The sequence below is a fragment of the Chenopodium quinoa genome, unplaced genomic scaffold, assembly GCF_001683475.1.
Source record: "Chenopodium quinoa cultivar QQ74 unplaced genomic scaffold, ASM168347v1, whole genome shotgun sequence".
Lineage (NCBI taxonomy): Eukaryota > Viridiplantae > Streptophyta > Magnoliopsida > Caryophyllales > Amaranthaceae > Chenopodium > Chenopodium quinoa.
The window spans coordinates 5,921,204-5,947,313 of record NW_018744626.1 but is presented as its reverse complement, the minus strand read 5'-3'; the positions used below and the strand labels follow the sequence as shown (position 1 = coordinate 5,947,313).

The following is a 26,110-nucleotide window of genomic DNA, read 5'->3' as shown; positions in this document are numbered from 1 at the left end:
CCAACAACAATTGGGAAGGAATTGGAAAACCTAATCACCCAGAATTGATCCCGAATCCGGATTAGCCCAAAGGGTGAATTGGGTGGAATACCAAAATAATAATAAGTAGTAATTGTCAGATAATATAAAGCTCCTCGATTAAATTAGAGTGATTTCCATTGATCAATATTTATAGGGTTACAATGAGAAACCTAATCATATTAGGTAACTATAAGATATGTACAGATATCAAAGATAATCTTATACAAAATATATCCTAAACCTAGGATAAGAATATTCTATGGATATTCTCTATCACACCCCCGCAGTCAGAGCGGGAGAAAATCGAATGCTCAGACTGGATCTGAATCACGCATCGAACGGTAAGGATAGTATAGTAACCCATGATCAAAAGAGAAGTAGTAGGCATGTGCTGGTGATGACGATGAGAAGCAACAACCACGACCTACGTATAGTAGAGATATGCGCTTTTAGGCCGAAGGAGAAGAGTCACGCATATACTTGGGCCAAGTTGCAGATCCAGAGAAGAATAAGTTAAGGGATCAAACCATCATCGGGGAGAAGACACTACACTACTACGTGAAATCACAGTTGAAGAAAAACAAATAAAATTGCGCAAGAAAAGATTAAATCCCACCGCTTGAAATTAATCAATTCTCAAAAGAGAAACGAGGTAGCAAGAATTAATACTCCACAAAGATTCCAAGTGCTGCAACAATAAAAGGAGCTAACTTGATAGCAAAAGAGATGTGCAAAAGTTGACCTTATTGTGATATACCACCACCAAAACAAAATCTATGTGATTATGTGTAAGAAAAAAAAAAAACCAATGAGGCAATGTAAGAATCATTGTTGGTCATGGGGAGGTGGAAATAGAGTGCGACACATGGAGTAGGTTGGCAGATGTGGTTACTGCCAGTAGGGGGAGGCGGTAGTGTATGCGATTGCCAACAACGATGGAGGAGGCTTTCGCGATTGCTACTGTTGGTAGGAGGCGCAAGGTTACATAAAGATTATAAAAAAAACTTTGAGAAAAGAAAAAAAAAAAATCTTTATGTGTGTTTGCGGAAGCATAAAAAACTTTGTATATCCCGCCAGTAGATTTAATTTTCTAACCCACCGCGGCCACCGGCAGGGTGATAATTTTTGTATATGATCCCAAGATCTAACCTAAGCTGTGATACCATGTCAGATAATGTAAACTCCTTCAGATAATTCTGTACATGTCAGATAATTTTTATATAAGATTATCTTTGATATCTGTACATATCTTATATCCTAAACCTAGGATGAGAATATTCTATGGATATTCTCTATTAGTAATAATAATAATAATTAAAAAAAAAGTCAAATTTGGGACCTTTAAGTGGCTAGTAAGTTGTTGAATTTCTGTTGGCCGTGTTTGAAAGAGCCAAAGCGACTAATTCTGCGGCTGCCGGAGAATCTACTCGCCTGATTTCGGCCACCAGTCCGCCGCCCTCACATTGCGGTATGATTTTCAATTTTTAAGTTTCAAATTTCACTCTATAACATAAATTTCTGGTTTATAAATTGACCCATTGTAGTAATTTAATGAGCACAGTTGAATTAGTTTGATTTCTTTGAGTATTTTGTGTCATCTGTAATTTATAATTAGTTCTCTCTTTCAGTATATAGAGTATGCTATTAATGCTATTTTTATATGATTGTGGATTGATAATTATTGTGGAAGCTGTGAATTTTTCATTGCAATTGCAGAATTATAATGAAATGGGGTTTGTAAGATAATTTGAGCTTTTCTTTAAAAAAAAAAAAAAAAAAAGGATAATTTGAGCTTAATTTTTAGTAAAGTTTCATCATATTTGGACATTTGTTAGTGAATTTGATTTTGAGTTGTTTCAATCTTAATGATGATGGTCAATTGATGGGGTTTCTGTCCCATATTATTGTACAGAGATATACAATGGCTGTTGTAACGCATGACTCGGTAATAATGTACCCAATTCACAGTCGATGGCGGTGTAACCGGGACTCTTATGCTCGTCGTTTAAACACACTTAACCGGGTTTCACTTAGTTTAACAAATCAGTCAAAATGCTCCAAAAGGTGAGATTAAGTTGAACACCTTTAAGACTCATTTTGACAAGCTTTAACATATTGATTTGATGAACTTAAGTTGGAGTTTAACATTGTTTCTTAATTGGTAGTGTGACCGTTGTGCAACAGATGTGAGTATATTGACCTTCATAATGTGCTTGTACCTTATGGTGAGGCGTGGGCGTTGCAGAAGGCCATTGTTAAAGAGAAGAAAGCTTTGATTGAGAGGAATGAAGAGTGCCCTGATACTCTGATTATGCTGCAACACCCTCCTGTGTATACTTTGGGCACCGGTAGCTCCGAGGAGTTCTTGAATTTTAATGTGAAAGATTCCCCTTATGATGTTATTAGAACTGAACGCGGTGGTGAAGTTACCTATCATGGACCTGGACAGGTACGTTTCTTCTTTAATATAACCTCGAATGTCTCTTTTCTGTAACTTTTTCTTGTATCATTTCTTTTATTGCTGAAACTTATCTTGTGTTATGTGTTTAATTGTATTTGACAATGGTTATGCATCTATTTTTTGCTTGTTTACATTATCAAGATTTCATTTTTTAGGCTAAAAATAGAAAATATTTGTTAAGAAGATCACATGAGGGCTTTTTTTTTTTAAAAGGCTCGGAGAGCAAGCATATTATAAGTTAAATAGTCAAGATCCGCCAAGGCCAGGATGCCTGGCGGAAAGGAGCTTACAAAAGTCTGCTCTAAGCCATCACTTGGATCAAGCCTAGCCATCAATGAGCAACGGTGTTACCCATTCTCTTAACATGAAAACAAGAAAACATATCAAACTCACTACTAAGGACACTAATAAAAAACAGGTCTAACGGAGTCATCCCCGCCCTCTGAACTTGCACAGCCCGCACTAAACCCAGAGCATCACACTCCAATTCCACTCTTCTGTACCTCAGATCCCTAGCCAGCATAATTTCCATTCTTGCAGCCAGTGCTTCGGCCATTTTCACATTGCCATCCCCCTTAATTTTTCTCACTTTTGCAGCAATAATACTTCCATTAGCATCCCTGATCACAACCCCCAGGCCGAACTTGCCATCACCAGAAATTGAAGCATCAGAATTGATCCTAACCACACCCTAAGGAGACAGCAGCCAAGAGCTTATAGAAGCGCTTCCCTGGCTCAACCTCTGAGCTGTCACTTTCCCTGCATACACACGGTACTCCTGCACAAGATCACATGAGGGCTTATAATGTGATACTTGTAGAGAAAAAAGAAAATGTGACTGCAATATTTTCATTCTGCTGAAAGTCTGAAAAGTACTTGAAATCAGACTTAATTGTGCTGAGTTCTGCAATGTATATTTTTTAGATCATCCCTGTCTCCTATTATTTTAACTGTTTTATCTTTGACTGTAGTTGGTTATGTATCCTATCATCAACCTTCGAAATCACAACATGGATCTTCATTGGTACCTGAGGGCTCTTGAGGAGGTGGTGATTCGTGTTCTTTTCTTAACTTTTTCTATTGAGGCTTCTCGACTCCAGGGCTTTACTGGTGTTTGGGTTGGTATGTGTAATATTCCTTGATCAGTTGATCACCTTGTTGTCCAGGTCATTTGTCAATAGGTTGCATCCAGTATATTTGAGCATTATGTGTAACTATGCCTGCGTGGTTGTGCTTGATGATGTTGTGTTTGTAGTGGAATTTTGGATCTTGATAAAGATTAAATGAAATGGTCATTTGACTTTCACAATGCATAATTACTGTTCATCATTTTAGTCTAGTCTTTTTAAAAACCTTGCAATCATCTACTATGTGCATAGATTCACATATCTATGTCGAATTTTCTGGAATATATTTAACTTACTTGGAATATAGGTACCAATGTACCATGGTCTAGTTATCCCATAATTTATGTTCTTGTGACTTTAAGGGAGTGAGCAATATCATTAAGTTAGGTGTCTTTCGTCTCCATGTTACGTGTAGAAATCTTCTCTCTAAGTCTGCAGTTGCTCACTTCTAAATTCTAATGCAGGAAACCAGAAGCTGTCAGCGATTGGGATACGGGTATCTCAATGGATAGCATACCATGGACTAGCTCTGAATGTTTCTGTGGACCTGACACCCTTCCAACAGATAGTACCTTGTGGGATACGAGACCGAAAAGTTGGAAGCATCAAGCAACTACTTGGAGAATTCCAAGCATCCCACAATGATTCAAGCATGGATCAACTCAGTGCTGATGATATTTTACTAATTGACATGGCCCAGAAATCACTGATTCAGGAATTTTCTGAAGTTTTCCAACTTAAACTTGAGCTAGTATCTCAGCCAGCATCATATCTTCTGAAAAAGGAAAATCCTTAGAGCAATGCATGCATGGTACCCTAAATTTTTTTTGCTCATTTTAAAAAATTTCAAATTTAGCAAAATACATCAAATGAGCGGAAAAAAGAAAACCTCTGAGTTGAGTGTACCTAACTCTAGGTGCACCTGGGTATATCTTAAAAATTCCATGATTCCCAATGAGTGAAAATTGGTCTATTGAAAGGATTACTCCATTATGTCCTCAATATTCACAATATCAGTACTTGGAATGCACAAAAGAATTTGGCCATCAACTTTTGTACTAGTAGTAAATGTGATTTTGGCATACAGCATGAACAAAGCAAAACCTTGCTACAGGGATAGGCCTTTGTACGGTAAACAGTCAGGATTCCAGAGCACATTTGCTCGCTAGCTTTTTTTTATTACGAGTACTTTATACTTCCTCCGTTCTAATAATATTGCAATAACCGGATATTTATACTGCTTATCACTCTTGTTTGACCATCAAATAAAATTTTATACATTAAGCAAAATATAGTCACGTGAGATTTTGTTAGATTCGTCTTATAAAATACTTTTACAAATATCATATTTTTATAATTTTCCTCTTGCACAATTATTAACATATAAAATGTGCTTTGGGATGCTTAATTTCATTCTTGTTGCAATATTATTGGAACGGAAAAGTACATTTTTTTAAAAAAAAATTTTATTTATGTATAGCGAATTGTTAAATCATTTTTACAATTGTACGATGCCGAGAGATTTCACTTACTCGATGTATTGTTATTTTACCCTTGCTTAGTTGCTTTCTGACAAATTAGGGAGAAGAAATAGAATTGAATGACTTCTGTATTGCTTGATTATTATTTATCAATAGGTTGAGTATTTATACAAAACCTATGCTCATAAGATAGGAAACAATATTCCTAATAGATATACCATATATCCTAATGATATATTCTCAAAATAATATCTTAACATAAATATCCTAAATATATTATTCTATTCTCAAAATAATATCTTAACATAAATATCCTAAATATATTATTCTCTTAAATAATATACACGGAAAATATATCACACATATATTCCGATATCTCTAACACTTTCAGACTTTCAATACTTAATTGGTCTGTGCTAAGTTTAAAAGTAAGCACTTCAGCCTTGATTATGAGTTGTTAAATGTTACTCTTGGAAAATGTATAAAGTTAGGAATGCATGATAAAAACACGCGCAAATCGGTGTAATTAGTGTGTTTTTGTATGATTTTCTAAATTTAAACAATTTTCAAGAGTAAATTAAATACTTATATGTAGCCCTTAGGGCTATGTATAGCATTTTCCTAATAATAAAATAATATGTTATCTTTCTGTATTTTATTTATTTTTTATTTTTTTTGACGAAGAGATTTACAAAGTTAGGAATGTTATCAGGACGAATATATGACGCAATAAATGATAATTGGGTGACCGCAAAGTATAAAAATGTGAAACGCTAAACATCGCCCGCAAATCTCCACATAAAGCCCACAAATTTGAAATGAAATGACATTTTTGCCCTCAACATCAAAAACACACTTTTATCTTAAAACACACTGTTATGGCTAATAAACGGGAAGTGGCGGCACCGGAGGCGGTGTCGCGGTGGAAGTAAACAAAGTCGCCGGATCGCGAAGGAGCCGTGGTGGCAGCGCCCCACCCAGGCGCCACAACCAAGGCTACTGGCGCCTGGCCTGGACGCCACCGCCACGGTGGCGGCGCCTGGGCAAGACGCCGTGGCCACGGTGGCGGCGTCCACTAAAGACGCCACCACCGTGGTTACGGCGTCCTGCCCAGGCGCCGCCACCGTGGCGGTGGCGTCCTGGCCAGGCGCCAGTAGCCTTTTTTTTTTTTCAAATTTTTTTTAATTTTTTTTTTCAATTTTTTTTTCCTATTTTTTTTTTAAAATGTATTTTGTTTTTTGGATTTTCTTTGCAATTTTTTTCTTTATTATGTTTTTGTTTCCTAAATTTTTTTTATTATTTTGGTTTTTTCTTTCTAATTTTGTTTATTTTTTGAATTTACTAAAGCATATTTTCAAAATAAATTAATATTTTTTTTTGTTTTTTTTAAAAAAAAATTCAAATTTATCAAAATTCAAACAAAATAAAAAAAAAAAAAAACCAAAATGAAAAAAAAGATTTTAAAAAAAATATACCGAGGAGGTGGCGCCTGGCCAGGACGCCACCACCGTGGCTGGGGCGCCTGGCCAGGACGCCACTACCATGGTGGCGGCGTCCTGGCCAGGCGCCCCAGCCACGGTGATGGCGTCCTGGCCAGGCGCCCCATCCACGGTGGCGGCGTCCCGGCCAGACGTTCGCCGGCAAAACTTGATTTTTAACCACTTCAGACCTCGTTTTCCGGCTACGACGGCGGCTCTTTGGTGTCCCTCGGCGATCCGGCGCTGTTCCACATTTTGGGTGAGACAAAATTTCGTTTTAGGTTAAAATTAGAACAAGGGCAAAGTTGTCAAAATTTTATAAATTGTGGGCTTTATGTAGAAAAACGCGGGCGATGTTTAACAAGTCCCATAAAAATAGCTAAAATATCATTGGAATTTTCTCTCTCCTCCATCAAAAACCATGAACAAGATCTCTTTCTCTTTATCATCAAATCAATCTTCTTCTAAATCGAACGCCAAAACCAAAAATCCCCAAATTAATCGTGAATCAATCCCTGAATTCGACCCATCTCAAACCCTAACCCTAGAAAAAGGCCCCAAAAAAATCGCCATCCCGCCAAAACAGAACGAATGGCGTCCCGCGAAGAAGATGAAGAATCTCGATTTACCCCCAATTCATTCAGAAGGAAAACCCCTTGAATTTGAAGTTGAGATTGAAGCTGATGTTGTTGCCCCAGAATCTGAATCGAAAATTTCATACGGGTTGAATCTTCGGCAAGATGCGGTTGATGGTAAGGGTGAATTCGATGTTTCTAATTCAATTGATGCGATTATGCTTAAGAAATTGAGAAATAATTTAGATAAGTTGCCTGAAGATGAGGGTTTTGATCAATTTGAGGAGGTTCCTGTTGAGGGTTTTGGGGAAGCTTTGTTAGCTGGGTATGGGTGGAGACAAGGGATGGGAATTGGGAGAAATGCTAAGGAGGATTTCAAGGTTGTTGAGTATAAACGCCGGAACGCGAAAGAGGGTTTAGGGTTTAGTGATGATGATGTGGTTCCTAAGAAAGTTGATGGGAGGGATAATAAGAATAAAGGAAAGTTTGAGGTTGGGAAAGAGGTTAGGATTATTGGTGGTAGGAAGATGGGGTATAAGGGTAGAGTAATTGAAGTGTTACGCGGTTCGTTGTTTTTGAGGCTTTCGCGTAGTGATGAGGAAGTCAAGGTTCGAGTGGATGAAGTAGCTGAGTTGGGTTCTTTGGAGGAAGATAAGTGTTTGAAGGAGTTGAAGATTCGAGGTTCTAAAGAATCTTTGAGGGGCAGCGATAAGAAGGGGAGTAGAGATTCGTCGAGTGAAAGAAAGGAAAGTAAGAGTGGTAGAAATGAGGATAGGAGAGGTGATGTTGGTGAAGTTAAGAGTGAATGCAGGGTGCGGGTGGATGAGGAAAGGACTAGTAGTAGTCGAGTTTCTTGGCTTAGGAGTCATATTAGGGTCAGAATTGTTAGCAAGTCGTTTAAAGGAGGAAAGTTTTACTTGAAGAAGGGTGTGGTAATCGATGCTGCTGGAGTCAGGACCTGTGATATATCGATGGATGATGGTAGGGAGATTGTTCAGGGAGTAGAACAGGAGATATTGGAAACTGCTCTTCCTAGGCGAGGTGGTCCTGTTCTTGTTCTCTTCGGAAACCACAAGGGTACTTATGGCAGTCTTGTGGAAAAAGATTCCGAGAGGGGAACTGGTGTAGTTCAAGACGCTGATACACATGAGCTGATTCATGTGCAGCTTGAACAAATAGCTGAATTCGTTGGAGACCCAGGCGACATTGGTTATTGATTATGTAATCAATGTGGCAAAACCTTGCAACAGGAATAGGCTTATGTAGGGTGAAGAGTCATGCTGATTATTGTACAAGCAAATTTCCTCACATTTGCTCACTAGGTTTTTTATTACCTAGTAGTATATTTTGATTCATCCTTATGTTATTGGGTAGTGGATTGTAAAATCATTTTTACAATTGTACGGTGCCAATAGATGATTAAGAGAGATTTCACTAACTAGATTTATTGTTATTTTCTCCATGCTTTATACAGTACTAAACTGATCTCTGCTAAATTTAAGTCACTTCAACCTTGATTATGTGTTATTAAATTTTATTTTAATCTTAAATTAAAAAAAAAAAAAAAAAAAAAAAAAAAAAAAAAAAAAAAAACCTCCACTTGACCTCCATATGAGGGCAATTGTATTGAAATGATTTTCTCTCATTACCAGCAAAATAAGCAAATTCAACAGAGGGAAGAAGCCCGCCCTGTAAAGTTCAAACTCCAGTATCCAACACTGAAGTCAAAATGGTAAGTTCCTCAACACCAGTCTACAAATTGGGTTTAAGTGCCACAAATCTCTTTCAACTTAAATCATATTATGGACAATTAACTGGGTTGAGTTTCTAAAGGAATGTAAGGCTCACAGTCTGCAAATCGCAAAGTTGAATTGGAAGTTTGGAACTAGAAAATTCACTTGAATGCAAAACGAGCAAAAATGTGCCCTTAAATACCAATAGAAACATGTTTGATACAGTACATTTGTCCAAGGATGAAAGGGAAATTACAACGCCGGCAGTTCAGCAGTATTGCCGACACAAGAACATCGATTGTTTTGCACAGAACCTCAACCACCATGTATGAATTTTTCAAATCCAAAAAAAAAAATTAAAAATAAAACCCCCTTGGGATGAAGAAAAGGCTTTCTGATGTTCCCAAAAAAATTTGTCAGGGATATTATTATATAGATATGCAGGATTCTCCCAAGGGCCAGCAAAAGGCTGAAACAAAGTCTACACTACAGAACTTATTTCGTCAACGTCAAGGTAAAGCACAGACAATTTCTTCTCGTCTAACCCTCCAAAGCAGACGCTCCAGAAATAATTTCAATAAGTTCAGTTGTGATGGATGCTTGACGGGTCCTGTTACACCACCACAACCAGATGATCAACCACATGAAATGTGAAAATGGTGAAAAATAACATTAAATTTAGTTACTTTTCTCTAGACAGTCTGTTTACTATTGGCAAAAAATCAGCAACATAACTAAACACATTGCTTTTCGATTACTTGAGTCCATAAATAGCACAATTGAATGCAATAAAGGAAATTGAACCTGTTATAAGTAAGGGTGAGACGATCAAGCACTTCTCCAGCATTTCTGCTAGAGCTGTCCATGGCAGACATCCTAGCACCTTGCTCACTGCAGGCATTCTCCAAGACAGCATTGTACATCACCTGAAATAAATTAATTGATTAAGCAGGGTCCCAAGCAAAATTGGGGAATAATTCTAAATCTCAAATAACAAGGAAAGGCTTATTAGATAGAATAATAGAGCACATAATCTTTTTGGACATCATAGCAAGCATACATACAAGTTCTTCATTTCTGGAATAAAGGACAACTTACAAAATTACTATTGAGTACTACATGCCCTGCCTTATAATCAGGATCCCAATTATGAAGGTAAGAAAATCAATTCTATCTATGAGAATATACTTACACAAGAAAATTGGAATTCTGCAAGATTCTGAAGTATCTCTGACTTTGTCTCTCCACCTTCAATTTCATAAGAATCAAGTTCACCAAGAGTGCCACCAGCCTCAGACTCTCTCTCAACAATCTTTACAAGAAAACAGCTTCAAATCAGTTACCAACAAAAATCATAAAATGTGATTTTCCTCCAGCTGAAAATAGTACCTCGGGAGACAGGATAGTTGCCACTGTTGGCAAAAATGACACAACAGAGCTGAACTTGTTAAAAACAATTTTCAAGGCATCAAACTGCACATTCTTCAAGATATCATCTGCAACTGCAGCCACCTACAGAGGGAAGTTCAGTGATTCATTGATAAGAAAAAATGGCAAAAACATATCACAACATTAACCACAATATACACAAATCATATGTATGGGGCCATAAGCTCTCTGAGTCTTCATAGACATGATATAGGAGAAACAACAGAAAAGCCATCATATATCAAACCGTAGCTTATCAACATGTGATGTGTTTAAAGACAAACTAGCATGTGTTGCGACTTATGAGAACAGGCTAGTTTAGAAGAAATTTATGTATTTGAAAACCTGAGTATAATTCAGAGGATTCTTTTGCAGATCAGTCAAGCAGAGGCTGATGTCCTTCCTTGAATCACGAATTAGCTGCACTTTGGCCTTCTCTCCCAAAATAACAAATTTTGTTTCTGCTTCAGGATCTGCAGCCACAAAAGGTAAACTTGTTTACTAGTGACCAGTACAGAAGATCAAAGCTAACAAGCCAACAGAAACAAATTCGATAATATAGCTATACCAAGGTAACGATAATTACCATCATTCAGCTTGCGAAGAGCTCTGCTCACTTTGACTGAAGTGGTATTGATACCACCACAAAGACCTTTGTCAGAAGAGATTGTAACGATAACATTTTTCTTCACAGAAACACCTTTAAGAGCAGAAACGGAATCAGTTACAAACAATTCAAAATACGAAGAGGGCAACTTATCATCAGGCCTAAGAAAGTGTTAATTATTTATCTCTGTCCCGTCTTTAAGTTTAGATTTTCAAAATTTATAATAATAAAAAAATAAGAAGAAACAAAAGAATCAAATTTTAGTAAATTCGTCTCTGCCTGTTCTCTAAAATTGGGTCCAACAGGCCATACCCAAACATTCTTTTTTCTCTATGAATTTTCTCACTATCTTACGATGTAATTTAGCAAATGAATATGGGAGGAGGGAGTGTCTCTCAATAATAGAAGAGGATAAAATTATTGTGCAATACAGGTCTTCCAAACTAAATCCAAAGACATTTGAAAACAAAACAAGGACACCTAAGCCAATGATGTTAATGAATTATGTAGATCATCCTCAACCAATAAAAAAGGCCAAGGTCAGAAAATAAGTTAGCACCCACTGATCCACCCTGACTTAAAGCCAACACATAGGCAGAAAAAAGCGACAATCAAGCTATCAAAAAACAAAAACATTTCATAGATAAACGCAAATGAAATTCCATACTTGGAGTGTCACCAAGAAGTGCTGTGAAAGGCTGCCATAAGCCACGGGAGTTTTCAGTTTTTGTTTGGACTTGTCTTAGCTTTGAGGCAGCAACCATCTTCATAGCCTTTGTGATTTTCTGGATGTTCTTAATACTCTTCATACGGTTTCTAACTGCATTAATTATCCACAAAATAAATAATAAAGCCATAGGTAAAAGTCCATTACAGCAAATGGCAAAAAGGAGACAATCATAAAACCATATTAATCATATTCCCCGTAATGCTCACCAATTTGAGTTGAAATGCATCGAACTCCCAAAGATGTCTGCTCCCTGGAAAATAAATACCGGAGTTACAAAAAAACGTATATAAAATAGCTGAGTTCCATACACGAGACAGTGTCACTCATTAAACCCAAAAAACCTATCTGCCTTGAAAATTAGGACCTGCTAGCTAAAGCCAGAGGAGGATTTTGGTTATGGTTCATAGGGAACTAGGCCGCCTGGCCATCGATAAATATTTAAAAAGCTAGTGTACTACACAAAAAGAATACATTGCTCATCATATAATCTGTTGTGGAACAATGATTAAGTGACTATATTGTTAAGTCGAGGTCAAAGGTTAAAATTTTGGCCCCGCTAATTTTTGGTCCAAGATCCGCTAAAAAGCTAAATATTAGAATTCAAAGATAAACTCCTTATGATGGTCATCAAACCTCGAAAATACCATTCTCTAACTTAACCTTATGGTTGTTCCTAACACAGCAATAACACAGTCCTCCAGGCCCAAACACTAAAATATTTTATATAACCAAATACAATACTTCTTCTCCAAATGTCCAACTTTCCAAAATAAATTAGCCTGAGAGCAGGGTAATTTTCAGAAAAAAGTTATCTCTAGAAACCTATTCAAGTAAATTGTGAAATCCAGCAAAAATTATAACCCTGCCAACATCAAAATAACTCTAAAATCCATCGAGAATGCTATCGATTATTGCAGCATTCACAAGATCACTAGCATTCTGACCTTACTCGTAAAAACATAAAAATGGAGCCACTTTAGGGTCCAATTTCAAAAACCCATCCTTAATTTGACCTAAACATAAATGCCCATCACATAAATCACTACATTATACATCCATAAAACATTGATTTAAAATCAACAGCAACATTTAACATCTTCACCCCCATTCCCCAATTACATTTCAATATAAAATCATAAATCACATAATGTCAAATTAACATCGAGAATCTACGAAATCAACAAAACCTCTTTTTTCCCACAAAACCAAAACCCTAATTTCCAGATGACGTCGATCGATTCCACCAAATTAACAAAAAAAAAAAAAAAAAACAATTACAAAAATCAAATAAAGATCAGAAGGAAGGGATAGAAAGAGAAAAGAGATCGTACTCAGAAGAGAGGAGAGAGGAGCGAAGAACATTGATGGGATTGGGTGAAACGATGGAGGTAAAACGTTTACTCTCGCGCCTCAAAGCTGACATCGCCATTGCTGAGAAAAATGGAGGATCGAAACCCTAGCTGAGTTGTTGTATTTTAAGAGAAGAGTGAATGAAGAAAATGGAGAAGGAACAAAAATTAGGGATTTGATATGGGTGCTTTTTCTCTCTCCTCCTGGTTTTCATTCACGCATACACACTCTCTCTGTATTGAGACGCCGTCGTTTACTTGCTCAACGTATCAATTTTGACTTTTCGATTTTAATTTTACATTTTTAAATTTTCTCGTTTTATTATCACTTGGGCATTTTCTCATTGACTGAACTGAACTTATTAGAGTTGAACTGAACTAAACTAAACTGAATTTATTAGAGCTAAACTGAACTGAACTAAACTGAATATTTTATAAGAGAAGAAAATTAGGAGCAGAGCTCAACTTAACTTAACTTATTTGAGCTGAATTGAATTGAACTGAAAACAATCGTATGAGAATAATCCCTTAATACGAGTAGACCCAAGTTACTTAACCGTACCCCAAACTAAACCTGAAGTTGTGACCCCAAATTTGACCTGAAAGTCTAAAATCAAAAATGATTCGGTCCAATACGAAGAGGAGTGACCCGGTGATCCGTTTTGACTCAATACTCAAAGTGACCAAACTTAATTTTACCGAACCCGAAAGTTATCTGATGCTTGAATTGACCCAATTTTAATTCAATTTATTTATTCGAATAGACTCTATTCCCAAAGCAACCCGAATTGAATATCCCGATACTGACATGACTTGAAGCAAAATTAATCGATGCACAAATGACCCACGATGGTGTTAACCCAAACTAATTTACCTAAAGAGAGCTGAATTATAATGACCCGATTCAAACTTGATGCTACGGGCCTGTTCTCATTGACTGAACTCAACTAAACTGAACTAAACTAAACTGAACCGAACTGAACTGAATTGAACTGAAATAAAATGAATATTTTATAAGAGAAGGAAATTAAGAGCTGAACTGAGCTAAGTTGAACTGAACTGAATTTCAACGTATGAGAACATGCCCTAAGTCTAAACCAATCCCAAATTGACTTGATCCAAAAGTCAAATTGAACTGAACTGAAATGAGTTTCAACGTATGAGAACAGGCCCTAAGTCTAAACCAATCTCAAATTGACTTGATCCAAAACTCAAATTGAACTGAACTTAACTGAATTTCAAAGTATGAGAACAGACCCTAAGTATAAACCAATCCCAAATTGACTTGATCCAAAACTCAAATTGACAAGATTATATAATAACACGGACATATTTAAAACTCGAATTGACCAAACTCGACCAAACCCAATTGGAAGTTGGAACTACTCCATTGTCAATATAAATAGCTAATTTATTTTAAGAATAATTAGTTAAGACAAATACTATGTATCATATAAATAAAGTTCACAAATAAGTATCACATAAGTAAAGGTCACAGATGATAAGTTCATATCAGTTTAATTCAAGAGTTATCCAAGTTTAAATGATTTGAATATGTTTTATTGAAAAAAAAATATCCATTTCATAAAGATAAGTTTGGGATGTAAAGTCAAAAGTGGAAATTAAGTGATTATACAATCTTAGTGCATGTTCGCTTAATCTTATACAAACAATAAAATGTACTCGAAACCCGAACTCGACTTAATGACAAATAACCCCCAAAATGTTTGGACTCTAAAGATCCAAGCTGACATACCCAATTTAAGACTTAATTTGGACCTGGTACAATGATCTAGAGTTCAATCCGAGACCGAAGTGAGTCGAACACTATTTGAGGTGTTGTTGACCAGCTTTTGACTATATTGAGTTTAACTGAGCTGAAAGTTTTTTTTTTTTTTTTTTTTTTTTTTTTTTTGAATAGGAGCTGAAAGTTACCTAATACTTGATGACCTAACCCAATTTTATCCCAAGTTATTTGATTGAGCAACCCGTAAACTCAAAATGACCTGAATTGAAATTACCTGATAATTGAGTTGACCCTAACAAAAAATTATTCAATATATATAGCTTAAATGACTTGATTTGGTTTCAACCCAAATCTTTTACATGTGAATCATAATAACTATTTAAAAATAAATAAATAAATAAATAAAATTTAAAGGTAAGAAGGGGAAAGGGTAAGGAATTTCCGAATTTCCACCCTCAAAGTGTCACTAGCAAAAGGATTGAACCTCCAACCTAAAGGTTGAAAAAATGAAAAGTGCAATGTTTATTATGTCTTTATTTTGTAATATGTAACTATGTAAGTATGAATTTCAAATTTTGAGTATTATTTTGATTGATCTTCAATTTATTAATAAAATCTAATCTCAAAAAATATATTAATTCTAACTTTAAAATACTCGAATTCTCTAAAGGTGACACATTTAAACTTTACTGAAAGTCTCAACTAGAAACTCAATCTGACATGAAAAATAAAATGACTAATAATACGACCTGTTGTGACACAAAACTTGACTGAAAATTTAACTTTTTGTTAGAGAACTTAAAACTTAATTTGATTTGAAATGAGTAGATCTAAACCAACCCAATGTTACCCAAACTCGATTACTTGACGAGGAGTCTAAACTCGACTCCACTTGATTCGACCGAACATACTCTATAATACCTGGACCAAATATGTACACCCGAAATAAACCGACCCAAAATACCTGACCTAAGACCTGATCCGATCTAAAACTGAAACTCAACGACCCAAAACCCAAAGTGACCCTACTCGATTTAACACCTGAAAAAAAATGTTAGTACATCATAATTAAACTAATCTCAAAATCTTTAGCAAACACTTATACGACGTCGTTTAGAGAAAGGCCTGAAGCACACATCATTGGCAAGGAGTAGAGTAATAGCGCGCCCACTTTCCATTGTCTCTCTCTTACATCTTCTTACCCCCCAACCCTAACCACCTACGTCAACTACTCTTCTTTTAGGAGAGAGAAAACTCTCAATTTTCCAGACCTTACTCCTCCTTCAATGGCGGACAATCGAGGAGGTCCCCCCCTCTCTCCGGCTACTTCAATGGCGTCTTCATCGACTTCTTCTTTACAAACTCAAGCTCTATTATCGCATTCTACTCAATCATTCTTCGGTTAGTTCATTACCTTCTCTCTTTTTTGTTATCCTTTTTTCTGGTATGTTTTGCTGTCATTTGTGTTTTTTAATTGATGTTTTTACCTGATTATAGCTTGAATTTTTGATTAATTGTTCCAAGAAACTAGTTGAATTGGATGATATTGAGCATTTTGAGTTGATTTTGTAATTATTTCGTACTGATTTTGTAAAGATTGTTCTGATTTTCTGCATTGCGTTTTGTTAGTTGATTGATTAAACCGGAAATTGAATTGCGTAAGCCTTGGAAAGTTCAGTTTCAGAGTTTAATTTGTGTTCGATCCTGTTCTGGAAACAATGATAGTATCTTCACTAGCTTGGCACATGATTGGCTTGAACTACCTGAATCTTTGGGGATAAAACATGGATAATTTTTGCTTGCAGTATTTTTTATTGTTTAAAAAAGCTGCTCCAAATATGATCGGAAGCTGTTGATGAATTCAATGATAGGTAATTTTGAGTTCTGCTTTACTTGGCTGTAGTATGGAGAGAATTCTTATGGGGAGCTCTTGCTGGAGGGTTTGGTGAAGGAATGATGCATCCAATTGATACTGTAAAGACAAGAATTCAAAGTCAAGCTATTCTGAGTGGATCTCAGGTATGCAAACACACTGTCATTTGAGATCATTTTCATTTCATTTCGTGTATCACATAATAAAGCTCTGTAAAAAAGATCTTAAGCCTAGTTTCACATGTTGATACATTACATAATGTCTGTTTGAGGAGTGCAGATGCATTATTTGTACGTTATTATTAATTATCTATTTACTTGCAGCACCAAAAAACTGTGTTGCAAATGATTAGAACTGTATGGGCTGCTGATGGATTAAGAGGTCTGCTATGTATTGATTTAATACATATGTAATTTCTTTGATTTATAGCATTTTATGCTCTCAACCTACTGATAGCTGCCGTAGATGGTGCTAGAGAATATGTCTTGTTTTTTGCTCCTTTACCCTTATCCCCCCCTTTTTTTTTTTGTTACAGGATTTTATAGAGGAGTTGCTCCTGGATTTACTGGGTCTCTTTTAACTGGAGCAACTTATTTTGGTTTCATTGAGTCTACCAAAAAGTGGATTGAAGAATCACATCCTAACCTTGGGGGTCACTGGGCCCACTTCCTTGCAGGGGGCATGGGTATGTCGTCGACAGTTTGAATGTTATTGTTGCTTAATTATTGCTATGTGTTGTCATTGGCCTCATGAAAAGTTTCTTAGCGGGCTCAATTAGCTTTGCCTGGATTATTAATCATACATCTTACTGGTACAAGGCTATTATTTTAAGAATGAGGTTATTTGACCAATATGTGTGTGTTAGTTTCCGATTAGCAATTGGCAAAAGGTTTGAGCTACTGCAATAATATCATATTCTTATTTAATGCATATAATAATGGGAATTTTTCTAAGTCAATTTAAAATTCCACGACGAGGTTTATAATAGAGTTATGAGAAAAGAGCATATTGGAAAGCTTAAAGAGAATGAGATAGTTTAGAGAGTACAAGAGAAGGCTTAATTATATTGATGTGATTCTATGAGTATATATAATACGCGAGTAAGCAATAAAATACAACTAGATACACTAGGTACATTAGCTGGGAATTCAGAAAATCTCTAAATAATACAACATTACAACTAGATACACTAGGTACTATTACACAAACTATAAACAGTAACTAATAATGATAATTATCCTTTAGTTTAGAACTGTATTTGTAAATCTCCAAGTAATGATGTGTTTTTCTACACATATAGCCACAGGAAACTGTTATAATCCTAAGTATACACTTAATCTCTATATAGAGTAACTATTTTGTTGTGATCTTTTCCAACTGTACTTCCTACTAAGTGTAAACCTATGTTACTCGGTCTCTTTCATTTACCTCACGTGTCCGGGACAGCGACACTTGGATACTTCATTTTTAACTAAAAACACAACTTTTTTCAAGAAAATGGGCGAGTCCGATGCTTGGACACCCATGTCTAATTTGACACTTCATCCGAGTCCAAGTAACATTGGTGTTAACTATTTAGTATTACAGTAGTTGATAGTGCCATAGATGCGGTTTGGGGTAAGATAATGAGTGGTAGTCTCTGTAATGAAGACTTGATTTGAACTAGAAGAGGTGTTGTAGCTGTTGGTTCTAACTGGCAAAAGGACCAAAAGCGCTCAGATGATTGAAATATTTAGTGGAAGATTTTTTGTCCAGTGCTATAGCTCTTACTAGCAAATTTAGTGCTTAATTTGTGAATTTAAAACAAGTCTTTATATGCCTTTCAAGCATTATGTACAAATGATAGGTTTGTGTCTGGTGTTTATAATTGATGATAAAGGTGAAGATCAGAGTATGTCTATAAAATGCATATTTTATCTGCATGAATAAGCTCAATGATTGTGTTGCTAATGTTTTGTGATATTAGCTGAGATGTAGTCTCTTTGATTCTTGTTATACTGATTTTCCATGTTTTATTCTGTAATTTGTTGCAGGGGACGCACTTGGCTCTTTTGTATATGTTCCATGTGAAGTGATAAAGCAACGGATGCAGGTTCAGGGAACGATTGATTCTTGGAATACTGTGATCTCAAAGGCTGAGAGTGGTAAGATTCCTGGAGTGCATATGTACGGTTACTATAATGGAATGTTTCATGCTGGACGCTCAATATGGAAGGAACAAGGGCCAAAGGGTCTATATGCTGGGTACGTTTGCTGTTGGTTCCCTGTAAAAGGTTTATCCATATCTTCTCTGCCATCTAACATACATATAGGTGAAAAATTAATATGCCTACTGAACACTTATTCTCCCCTTCCCAGTTCCCACTAAAAAAAAGACACAAAATTTCTGCTGGAGCTTGTTTGGTATGTTGATGAACGGAAGGCTTGGGATCAATGTGACAACACTGAAACTTCAATGTCTCAGTATCTACTCTTTTGTGTTCATGTACAACTGCGGAATTTCTTCCCAAATTTGTAATTTCACTCTATTTTAATATCTTTTTGCTTTAATATTTGGCAGGTATTGGTCTACACTAGCTAGAGATGTGCCTTTTGCTGGCTTGATGGTAGGCACTTTGATGAAATTCCCTGTTTACATCTTACTTTCACTATGTCCCAAATTCTTATTACACATTGGGTAACAATCTACAAATTGCTAGTTGCTTGCGTGTGTGCTATATGTTCTTAGTGTTATGCATATTCAAGTTAAGTGGTATACAAGTACTTTTCAGAAATTCTTGCCAAGGATTGTTTGATTGAAGATTGGCGAAAGTTCACATGTATGGAGCTATGAGAAAGCTAAGTTTTGCTCCATTTTAATTTGCAGGTAATGTTTTATGAATTACTGAAAGATTTGACAGATAAAGGGATGAAGAAGTGGACATGTGATGCAGAATACCAAATCAATAGTACTATGGAGGGATTGGTGCTGGGAGGAGTAGCGGGAGGTATGGATTCTGGTTATTATCTCTACGTTTTCTGTGGTTAGAAGCTTACATGTTACGTCATAATGTCACAACTTTCAGCTCAAATTAGAAACAACTATGAAACTTTGCAGGTTTGAGTGCTTATGTGACGACTCCATTAGACGTTATCAAGACTAGATTGCAAGTCCAAGGGCCAGATTTAAGGTATAATGGGGGGTCAGCTACACTTGACTTTTCTCTTCCGTGCCATATATATATTATGCATAATTAGACATGCTTAATCTATTAGACTTTATGATAAGTATGTATCTCTTCTTTCTGGACTGACACTTATTTTCGGAATGGACCGAGTAGATTGTCACTAGTGCTACAAATGAGCATGTTCTTGATATGGCCTTCCTTCTAGATAAAAAGGAGGGAAATTTGCTGGAGGATAATATTTTTGTACGGAGCATTTCTGTGTGATAATCATTCGTAATTTCCATTTTCTTATAGACATATCTGTTCATTCTGTTGGGCTTAGGCTATATATTTGATTTGTTTCTGCTTAGGCTATGATTCCTCTAATTTTTCATGTAGGTACAAAGGTTGGTTCCATGCCATCCACCGGACATGGATGATTGAAGGCATGAAGGGAGTGTTCAGAGGTAGCATCCCAAGAGTCATATGGTATGTTCCTGCCTCTGCACTGACATTCATGGCAGTAGAATTTCTCAGAGAGAGGTTCAATAGTGGGTCAGAAAATGAAGAAAATGAAGTTGCAAGCATCTCGGTTGACAAAAAGGGATCTTTGAACTAGTGGCTTAAAAACTCTTTAGAAGACGACATTTTTTTTCCCCATCCATTGATTTACAGATGATATATTGTTGTATAGATTTACGAATAGTTGAGATAGGTGTAGTTCCTGTTATAAATCTGATTGAGATGAAGGAAAAAGCATAGTGAGGGGAGTTACCCAATTTTGGAATCACAAAAATGATATTTTTTTCTGCTTTTGGTTGCCTTACGCTTTATCTTATTATTTCTGAAGCAAAGCATTTGCCAATGGTAAGGTGGCTTCAAGTGATATGCTCAACTAGGCGATTAAGTGTACATAAAGTGTCATACAAATCCTGCATACTAATTTTGACACAAAAAGAATGATTATTATTGATAAAAAGTTATAGACATTCTCAAAATCTATTAAACATAGAAGCATATTACCAAGGATGCAAAAGCCTTTCTTGGTATATATATAGACATTTACTAGTAGTACTCATATTGTCATTATATGATAACTTATTATTCATATACTCAAAGTAACTAGAGATTTTCTTGGAGGGACATAAACTTTGGATGGCGTATACCAATATGATTGTATGATCAACATACCTTATTTTTGAATATCACGGAATAATCACCTTTCTGTATACATACAATTTAACTCTAACTAACCAACTAATGTTTACATTGTACTCATAACATTTAAGTATAACAATTTTTTTCTTAATTAAACGTGGCATTTGACCGGCAATAATGACTTGAGTAGGAACTGAAAATAATTTTAATGAATTTGATTTGCAAAATATAAATACTAATAAATCTTTGTTGATTCAGGTTACATTAAGGGTTTGTTTATATTTACTGAACTGAACGGAGCTGAACTGAACTAAAAATTAAGTAAATGTGAACAATAATTAATTGTATTTTATATTACAAGTCAGCATGATTTTTCTTAAAAGACAAATTTTGTATTAAATATAAAAAATTTAATAAATACTGTGTCAAAAAAAATTTAATAAATATGAAGTACAAAGTACATAATAGGCAAAGTTGGCTTCAACAACATGATTTTAACCACTAACAAGATACATGTAGTAGAATGGACTTAAAATATAGCTGACTAGCCGTAGAAGCACAAATCATAATTGAAACCCAATACCAGATATTATGTCGGAAATGAGAATCTTTAATATTTTAATATTACCATAAATCACCATGATCACGTGTCTCGATTTTCATGTTGGAAAATTGTTATGTTAAAATTGCAAGATAATTTTAACCCTTAACAAACAACTTTGAAATCATATTTTAGTAAAAACTTGCAAAAAAAAAAAAAAAAAAAAAAAAAAAAAAACCAACTTTGATTTGTGTGCTACAAAACACATCGGTTAAGGTCAAGGGTTAATTTGGACCTTTAGGACCAAATTTGAGGTTTATTTGACATAAACGGAGTAACTAATAAAGTATCAAGATTTCCGGTGTCTAGTAGAATCATCGGTGTCCACTTTCATGCATCTAATGAAGAAGTTTATGCTGCTACGGTTGCTAGTCAAAGTTCATGCTGCTACATTTACTTTGTTAAAAGTTCATGCTATCGAAACCAATACTTTGACTTTTGAGACTCAGGGGCGGTTCTGGGCTGGAGCGGGGTGTTCGACGGAACAGGGCCCCCAAATTTGAGGGGCCCCAAAATTCAAATATATGTAATTAAGTTGTACATAATATCACAAGATTATAGTTGGAGTATTGGTTATAGCACTTATGCTTTGTGTACGAGACCTAGTTTCAAGCCTTGGGGCCAGCAATTTTTTTATTTTTTTGGGAAATAAAGTGTAGTAGTGTACAGTTGTATGTCAGTCAAATTCAATAAAGTGAATGAACTAAGTCACTTCTCTAGAATCCTCCGCCCAAACCTTTCCTCTTCTCCAATATTTTTCTCCAAAAAAACTTTCAATCTATCATTCAATTAATTCCAAGTCGTATATATCATTCAATTAATTTCACTCTATATTTCCAAAATTAATTTCACACTTAACTATTTTAACATCTTGTTTTCAACATTTTTAATTTACTTTTTATTAGTATCTTCAATCATTCAATTATCCCAAAAATATTTCATCTTCCAAAATAATTTTGCCCATATTAATTCATAATTTCAATGGTTAAATCTTCAATTTTAAGATGAAATTAATTATTAAACCGTTGTTAATCCCCCAAATTTTTCTATATATGCAATTTACTAGGTTTTTCAATTTTATAAATAAAAAAGAAATCTTTAAGATAATATTAATTCCAAAATTATTTGCAAGTACTGTGAGTATAGCTAGTAATTGGAAATTTTTTTTATCACAAACCTCTTTGGAATCGGCATTGGATGTGGATACGCCTATGGAGTACGGTATGTATTTAATCTGTTTTTTTTTTTTTTTTTTTACCTGTTAAATCTGTTACTGTTTGATAATATTATGCTTTTTAATTTTTTTTTGTTAAATTTTAGCAATTACTATTTATAAATTATTCATAAGTTTTTTTTTTTATTTTTTTTATTGATTACAGCGGTTGATGAATGGTTTTGATGGAGTATTGGATTATACATAGCAATTAGCGATCTCGGATCTGTCGAATTCAATCGTTGGCTTGTTACAAGCTTTTTCCGGTGATATTTTTCCTCTCTTATCAAATATTTTGTGTAATTGTGTTTAAAATGTTTCGAAAGTATCCATCTGGGCATGAAAAACGCAATAAAAAAAAAGAAGGAAGATCAATTCATTCAATCACAAAAAGGTGCTTTAGATAAGTTTTTTGTAATAGTGCTACAGTCAACTGAAAATCCTATTGATTCAGAGTTAAAAGAAAATAATGATAATGTTGGTGGTGATAATGTTAATGTTGATAATGATAATGTAGATGTGATAAATGACAATGTTAATGTTGATGATAATAATATTAATGTTGATGATAATAATATTAATGTTGATGATAATGACAATGATAATGTTAATGATTTTGAACAAAATGTGGAGGAAAATTCAGACCATAATATTCACAATGTTGAAGAAAATGATTTTGTTTCTCGTGATATATATGATCCAAGGATATGGGAAGCTCTTGATCAGAAGTCGATTGATATTTTGGCTCTCAATGGTCCTAAAAGAGACTTAACCATAGTGAAAGGCCCTAAAGACAAAGTATCTAGGAGATTTACTTCAAATTTATATACTAGGTATTTGCCTAATGGTGAAACTTGTGATAGAGATTAGCTTGTTTATTTTAAAGATATTGACAAAGTATTTTGTTTTTGCTGTAAAATTTTCAAAAAAGGGTATCGGAAAAGGCAATTTGGTAAATGAAGGATATAATGATTGGTCACGTGTTAGTCATAGACTTAAAGAACATGAAACAAGTGTTGATCACATTTTGAACATGGGTGCTTGGTGTGAACTAATAAATAGATTGAAAAATAATGAAACAATAGACAAAATTACCCAAGACCAATTTCATAAAGAAAAGGAGTACTGGAAAAGTGTCATTACTAGAATTATTGCTATTGTGAAGTTCCTTGGTAAAAATAACCTTGCATTTCGTGGAAAACATGAAAGGTTATATCAAAGTAGCAATGGAAATTTTTTAGGTTTGATTGAAATGTTGGCTGAATTTGATCTTGTGATTATTGAGCATGTTCGTCGTATTGAGAATGGGATTATTCATCATCATTATCTTAGCCATGAAATTCAGAATGAATTGATACTCTTACTTGCTTCTAAAATCAATAATGCTATCATGAAGAAAATAAAAGAAGCAAAATATTTTTCTGTGATGTTGGATTGTACACCTGATGCTAGTCATCAAGAACAAATGACTTTAATTTTAAGGTGTGTTGACAAATGTTCAAATTCTTATAAAGTGAAAGAATTTTTTATTGAGTTCTTACAAGTTAATGATACTACTGGTCTAGGACTGTTTAAAGTGTTAGAAAATGTCTTAATATCTCATGATCTTGACATAGATAATATAAGGGGACAAGGATATGATAATGGTTCTAACATGAAAGGTAAACATCAAGGTGTGCAAAAGAGACTATTGGATTTGAATCCTAGAGCTTTTTATTCTCCATGTGGTTGTCATAGTCTTAATTTAGTTTTGTGTGACATTGCAAATGTTTCTCCTAAAGCAAGGGAATACTTTGGTATAGTCCAACGCATTTATACTATATTTGTTGGTTCTACTAAGAGATGGCATAATTTAAAAGAAAATGTTAAAGGTTTAACTCTTAAATCATTATCTGCCACTCGATGGGAAAGTCGTGTTGAAAGTATCAAAGCAATCAGATTTCAAATACCTGAGATACGTGAAGCCTTACTTGAAGTAGCTGAAGTAGCTGATGCTGACAATGATCATAAACTTCAAAGTGAAGCTAGATCTTTAGCAAATAATGAACTTGGTAGTTTTGAATTTTTGCTTGCTACAATCATTTGGTATGAAATTTTATGTGCTGTAAACTTTGTTAGTAAACAATTACAATCCCAGGATATGCTGATTGATATCGCCATTGGTGAGATTAAAGGGTTGATTTCCTTTTTTAAAAATTATAGGGAGAATGGTTTTTCAAAGGCCATAGATATTGCAAAAAAATTAGCTATTGAAGTTGGCATTGATCCTGTATTTCCACAAAGACGTATAATACGTAGAAAAAGACAATTTGATGAGATAGATGGTGATGAAACACTATTATCTCCCGAGGAATCATTTAGAATCCAATATTTTATATACATTGTGGATCAAACTATTGCATCATTGGAAAAAAGGTTTGAACAATATGAATCGTATGATAATATCTTTGGCTTTTTGTTCAATTCTGATAAGTTGCCTTCAATGGATGATGAGAAACTTTTATCTTCTTGTTTAGCTTTTGAAAATGCTCTTAAGAAAGGTGAGGTTTCTGATGTTGATGGAGAGGATTTATTTGTTGAGTGAACATGGTTTAGAGAGTTTTTACCCAAGGAGAAAATGGGAGCAATTGATTTATTGAATTTTTTAAAACGATATACTTGCTTCCCAAATGCAACAATTGCATATAGGATATTTCTAACAATTCCTATTACTGTTGCTTCTGCAGAACGAAGTTTTTCAAAGTTGAAGTTGCTGAAATCATACTTAAGGACGACAATGTCACAAGAAAGATTAAATGGACTCGCTTTGATGGCTATTGAATCTGATCTTTTAGATGAAGTCAATATGGAGAATGTCATCGATGACTTTGCTACAAAACATACAAGAAGAGCTACTCTTTTTAAGTGATTTCTAGGAACAATCAAACTTTGATATTTTGTAGTATGATTTGTAGCTTGGATGTTATGTTATTTAAGTTGTTTTGTTTGCTGATGATCAGCAGCCTTTTTAGGCCCAAGGATCATGGCCACATTGTGCTTCTTGATCCTAATTTTGTAAACCTTAATCATCTCCCTTTTATTTTTAAAAAAAAATGATGAATTTTCTAATGTAATGAATTTTTTTATCAAATAAAAATTAGGTATTAAATTTATGAACTATAAGGCCCCATTTTAAAAAGTTAAACAGGGCTCCAAATTTTTTTTGCAATTTTAGCCCCGGCACTGTTGAGAATGTATGTTGGGACGACAATAATTAAGATACCGAGTACGAGTACCTTCTACGAAAGTATTTTATATTGAGTTAAACTTTATTTTTTTATCGGGATGACTTTTGATTAGCTACAGAGGAGTCCACGAGGCGAATACCGTTTTTGTCACTTTC

The 26,110-nt window shown here is 34.8% G+C and overlaps 4 protein-coding genes and 1 pseudogene across 5 annotated transcripts; 4 read left to right on the top strand and 1 right to left on the bottom strand.

Annotated features, from left to right (window-relative positions):
• Positions 1 to 1,359: 1,359 nt before the first annotated feature.
• Positions 1,360 to 4,594, top strand: LOC110700699 (plastidial lipoyltransferase 2-like). The gene is made up of 5 exons (XM_021878284.1): positions 1,360 to 1,489; positions 1,934 to 2,085; positions 2,206 to 2,470; positions 3,454 to 3,604; positions 4,074 to 4,594. The coding sequence occupies exons 2-5, from the start codon at positions 1,943 to 1,945 to the stop codon at positions 4,403 to 4,405; spliced, it is 891 nt and encodes a 296-aa protein (XP_021733976.1). The 5' UTR covers positions 1,360 to 1,489; positions 1,934 to 1,942; the 3' UTR covers positions 4,406 to 4,594.
• Positions 4,595 to 6,819: 2,225 nt separating this feature from the next.
• Positions 6,820 to 8,654, top strand: LOC110700695 (protein MOS2-like). The gene has a single exon (XM_021878282.1). The coding sequence runs from the start codon at positions 6,990 to 6,992 to the stop codon at positions 8,358 to 8,360; it is 1,371 nt and encodes a 456-aa protein (XP_021733974.1). The 5' UTR covers positions 6,820 to 6,989; the 3' UTR covers positions 8,361 to 8,654.
• A 355-nt stretch (positions 8,655 to 9,009) lies between these two features.
• Positions 9,010 to 13,217, bottom strand: LOC110700698 (ATP synthase subunit gamma, mitochondrial-like). Its single transcript, XM_021878283.1, has 9 exons — positions 12,973 to 13,217; positions 11,848 to 11,891; positions 11,579 to 11,731; positions 10,891 to 11,004; positions 10,650 to 10,777; positions 10,266 to 10,388; positions 10,069 to 10,188; positions 9,681 to 9,802; positions 9,010 to 9,486 (listed from the first exon to the last, which is right to left on the bottom strand). The coding sequence occupies exons 1-9, from the start codon at positions 13,068 to 13,070 to the stop codon at positions 9,417 to 9,419; spliced, it is 972 nt and encodes a 323-aa protein (XP_021733975.1). The 5' UTR covers positions 13,071 to 13,217; the 3' UTR covers positions 9,010 to 9,416.
• A 2,230-nt stretch (positions 13,218 to 15,447) lies between these two features.
• Positions 15,448 to 20,627, top strand: LOC110700694 (mitochondrial substrate carrier family protein E-like). Of its 2 annotated transcripts, none has more exons than XM_021878280.1 (9): positions 15,448 to 16,138; positions 16,641 to 16,756; positions 16,934 to 16,991; positions 17,146 to 17,295; positions 18,644 to 18,854; positions 19,171 to 19,216; positions 19,477 to 19,597; positions 19,708 to 19,780; positions 20,156 to 20,627. In XM_021878280.1, exons 1-9 carry the CDS (start codon positions 16,024 to 16,026, stop codon positions 20,373 to 20,375), a joined length of 1,110 nt encoding a protein of 369 aa, XP_021733972.1. In that variant the 5' UTR covers positions 15,448 to 16,023; the 3' UTR covers positions 20,376 to 20,627. The 2 variants fall into 2 exon arrangements, with proteins under 2 accessions (XP_021733972.1, XP_021733973.1); XM_021878281.1 differs by having other exon boundaries at positions 16,046 to 16,138; positions 16,609 to 16,756.
• A 2,700-nt stretch (positions 20,628 to 23,327) lies between these two features.
• LOC110700691 lies at positions 23,328 to 25,907 on the top strand (annotated as a pseudogene).
• Positions 25,908 to 26,110: the final 203 nt, after the last annotated feature.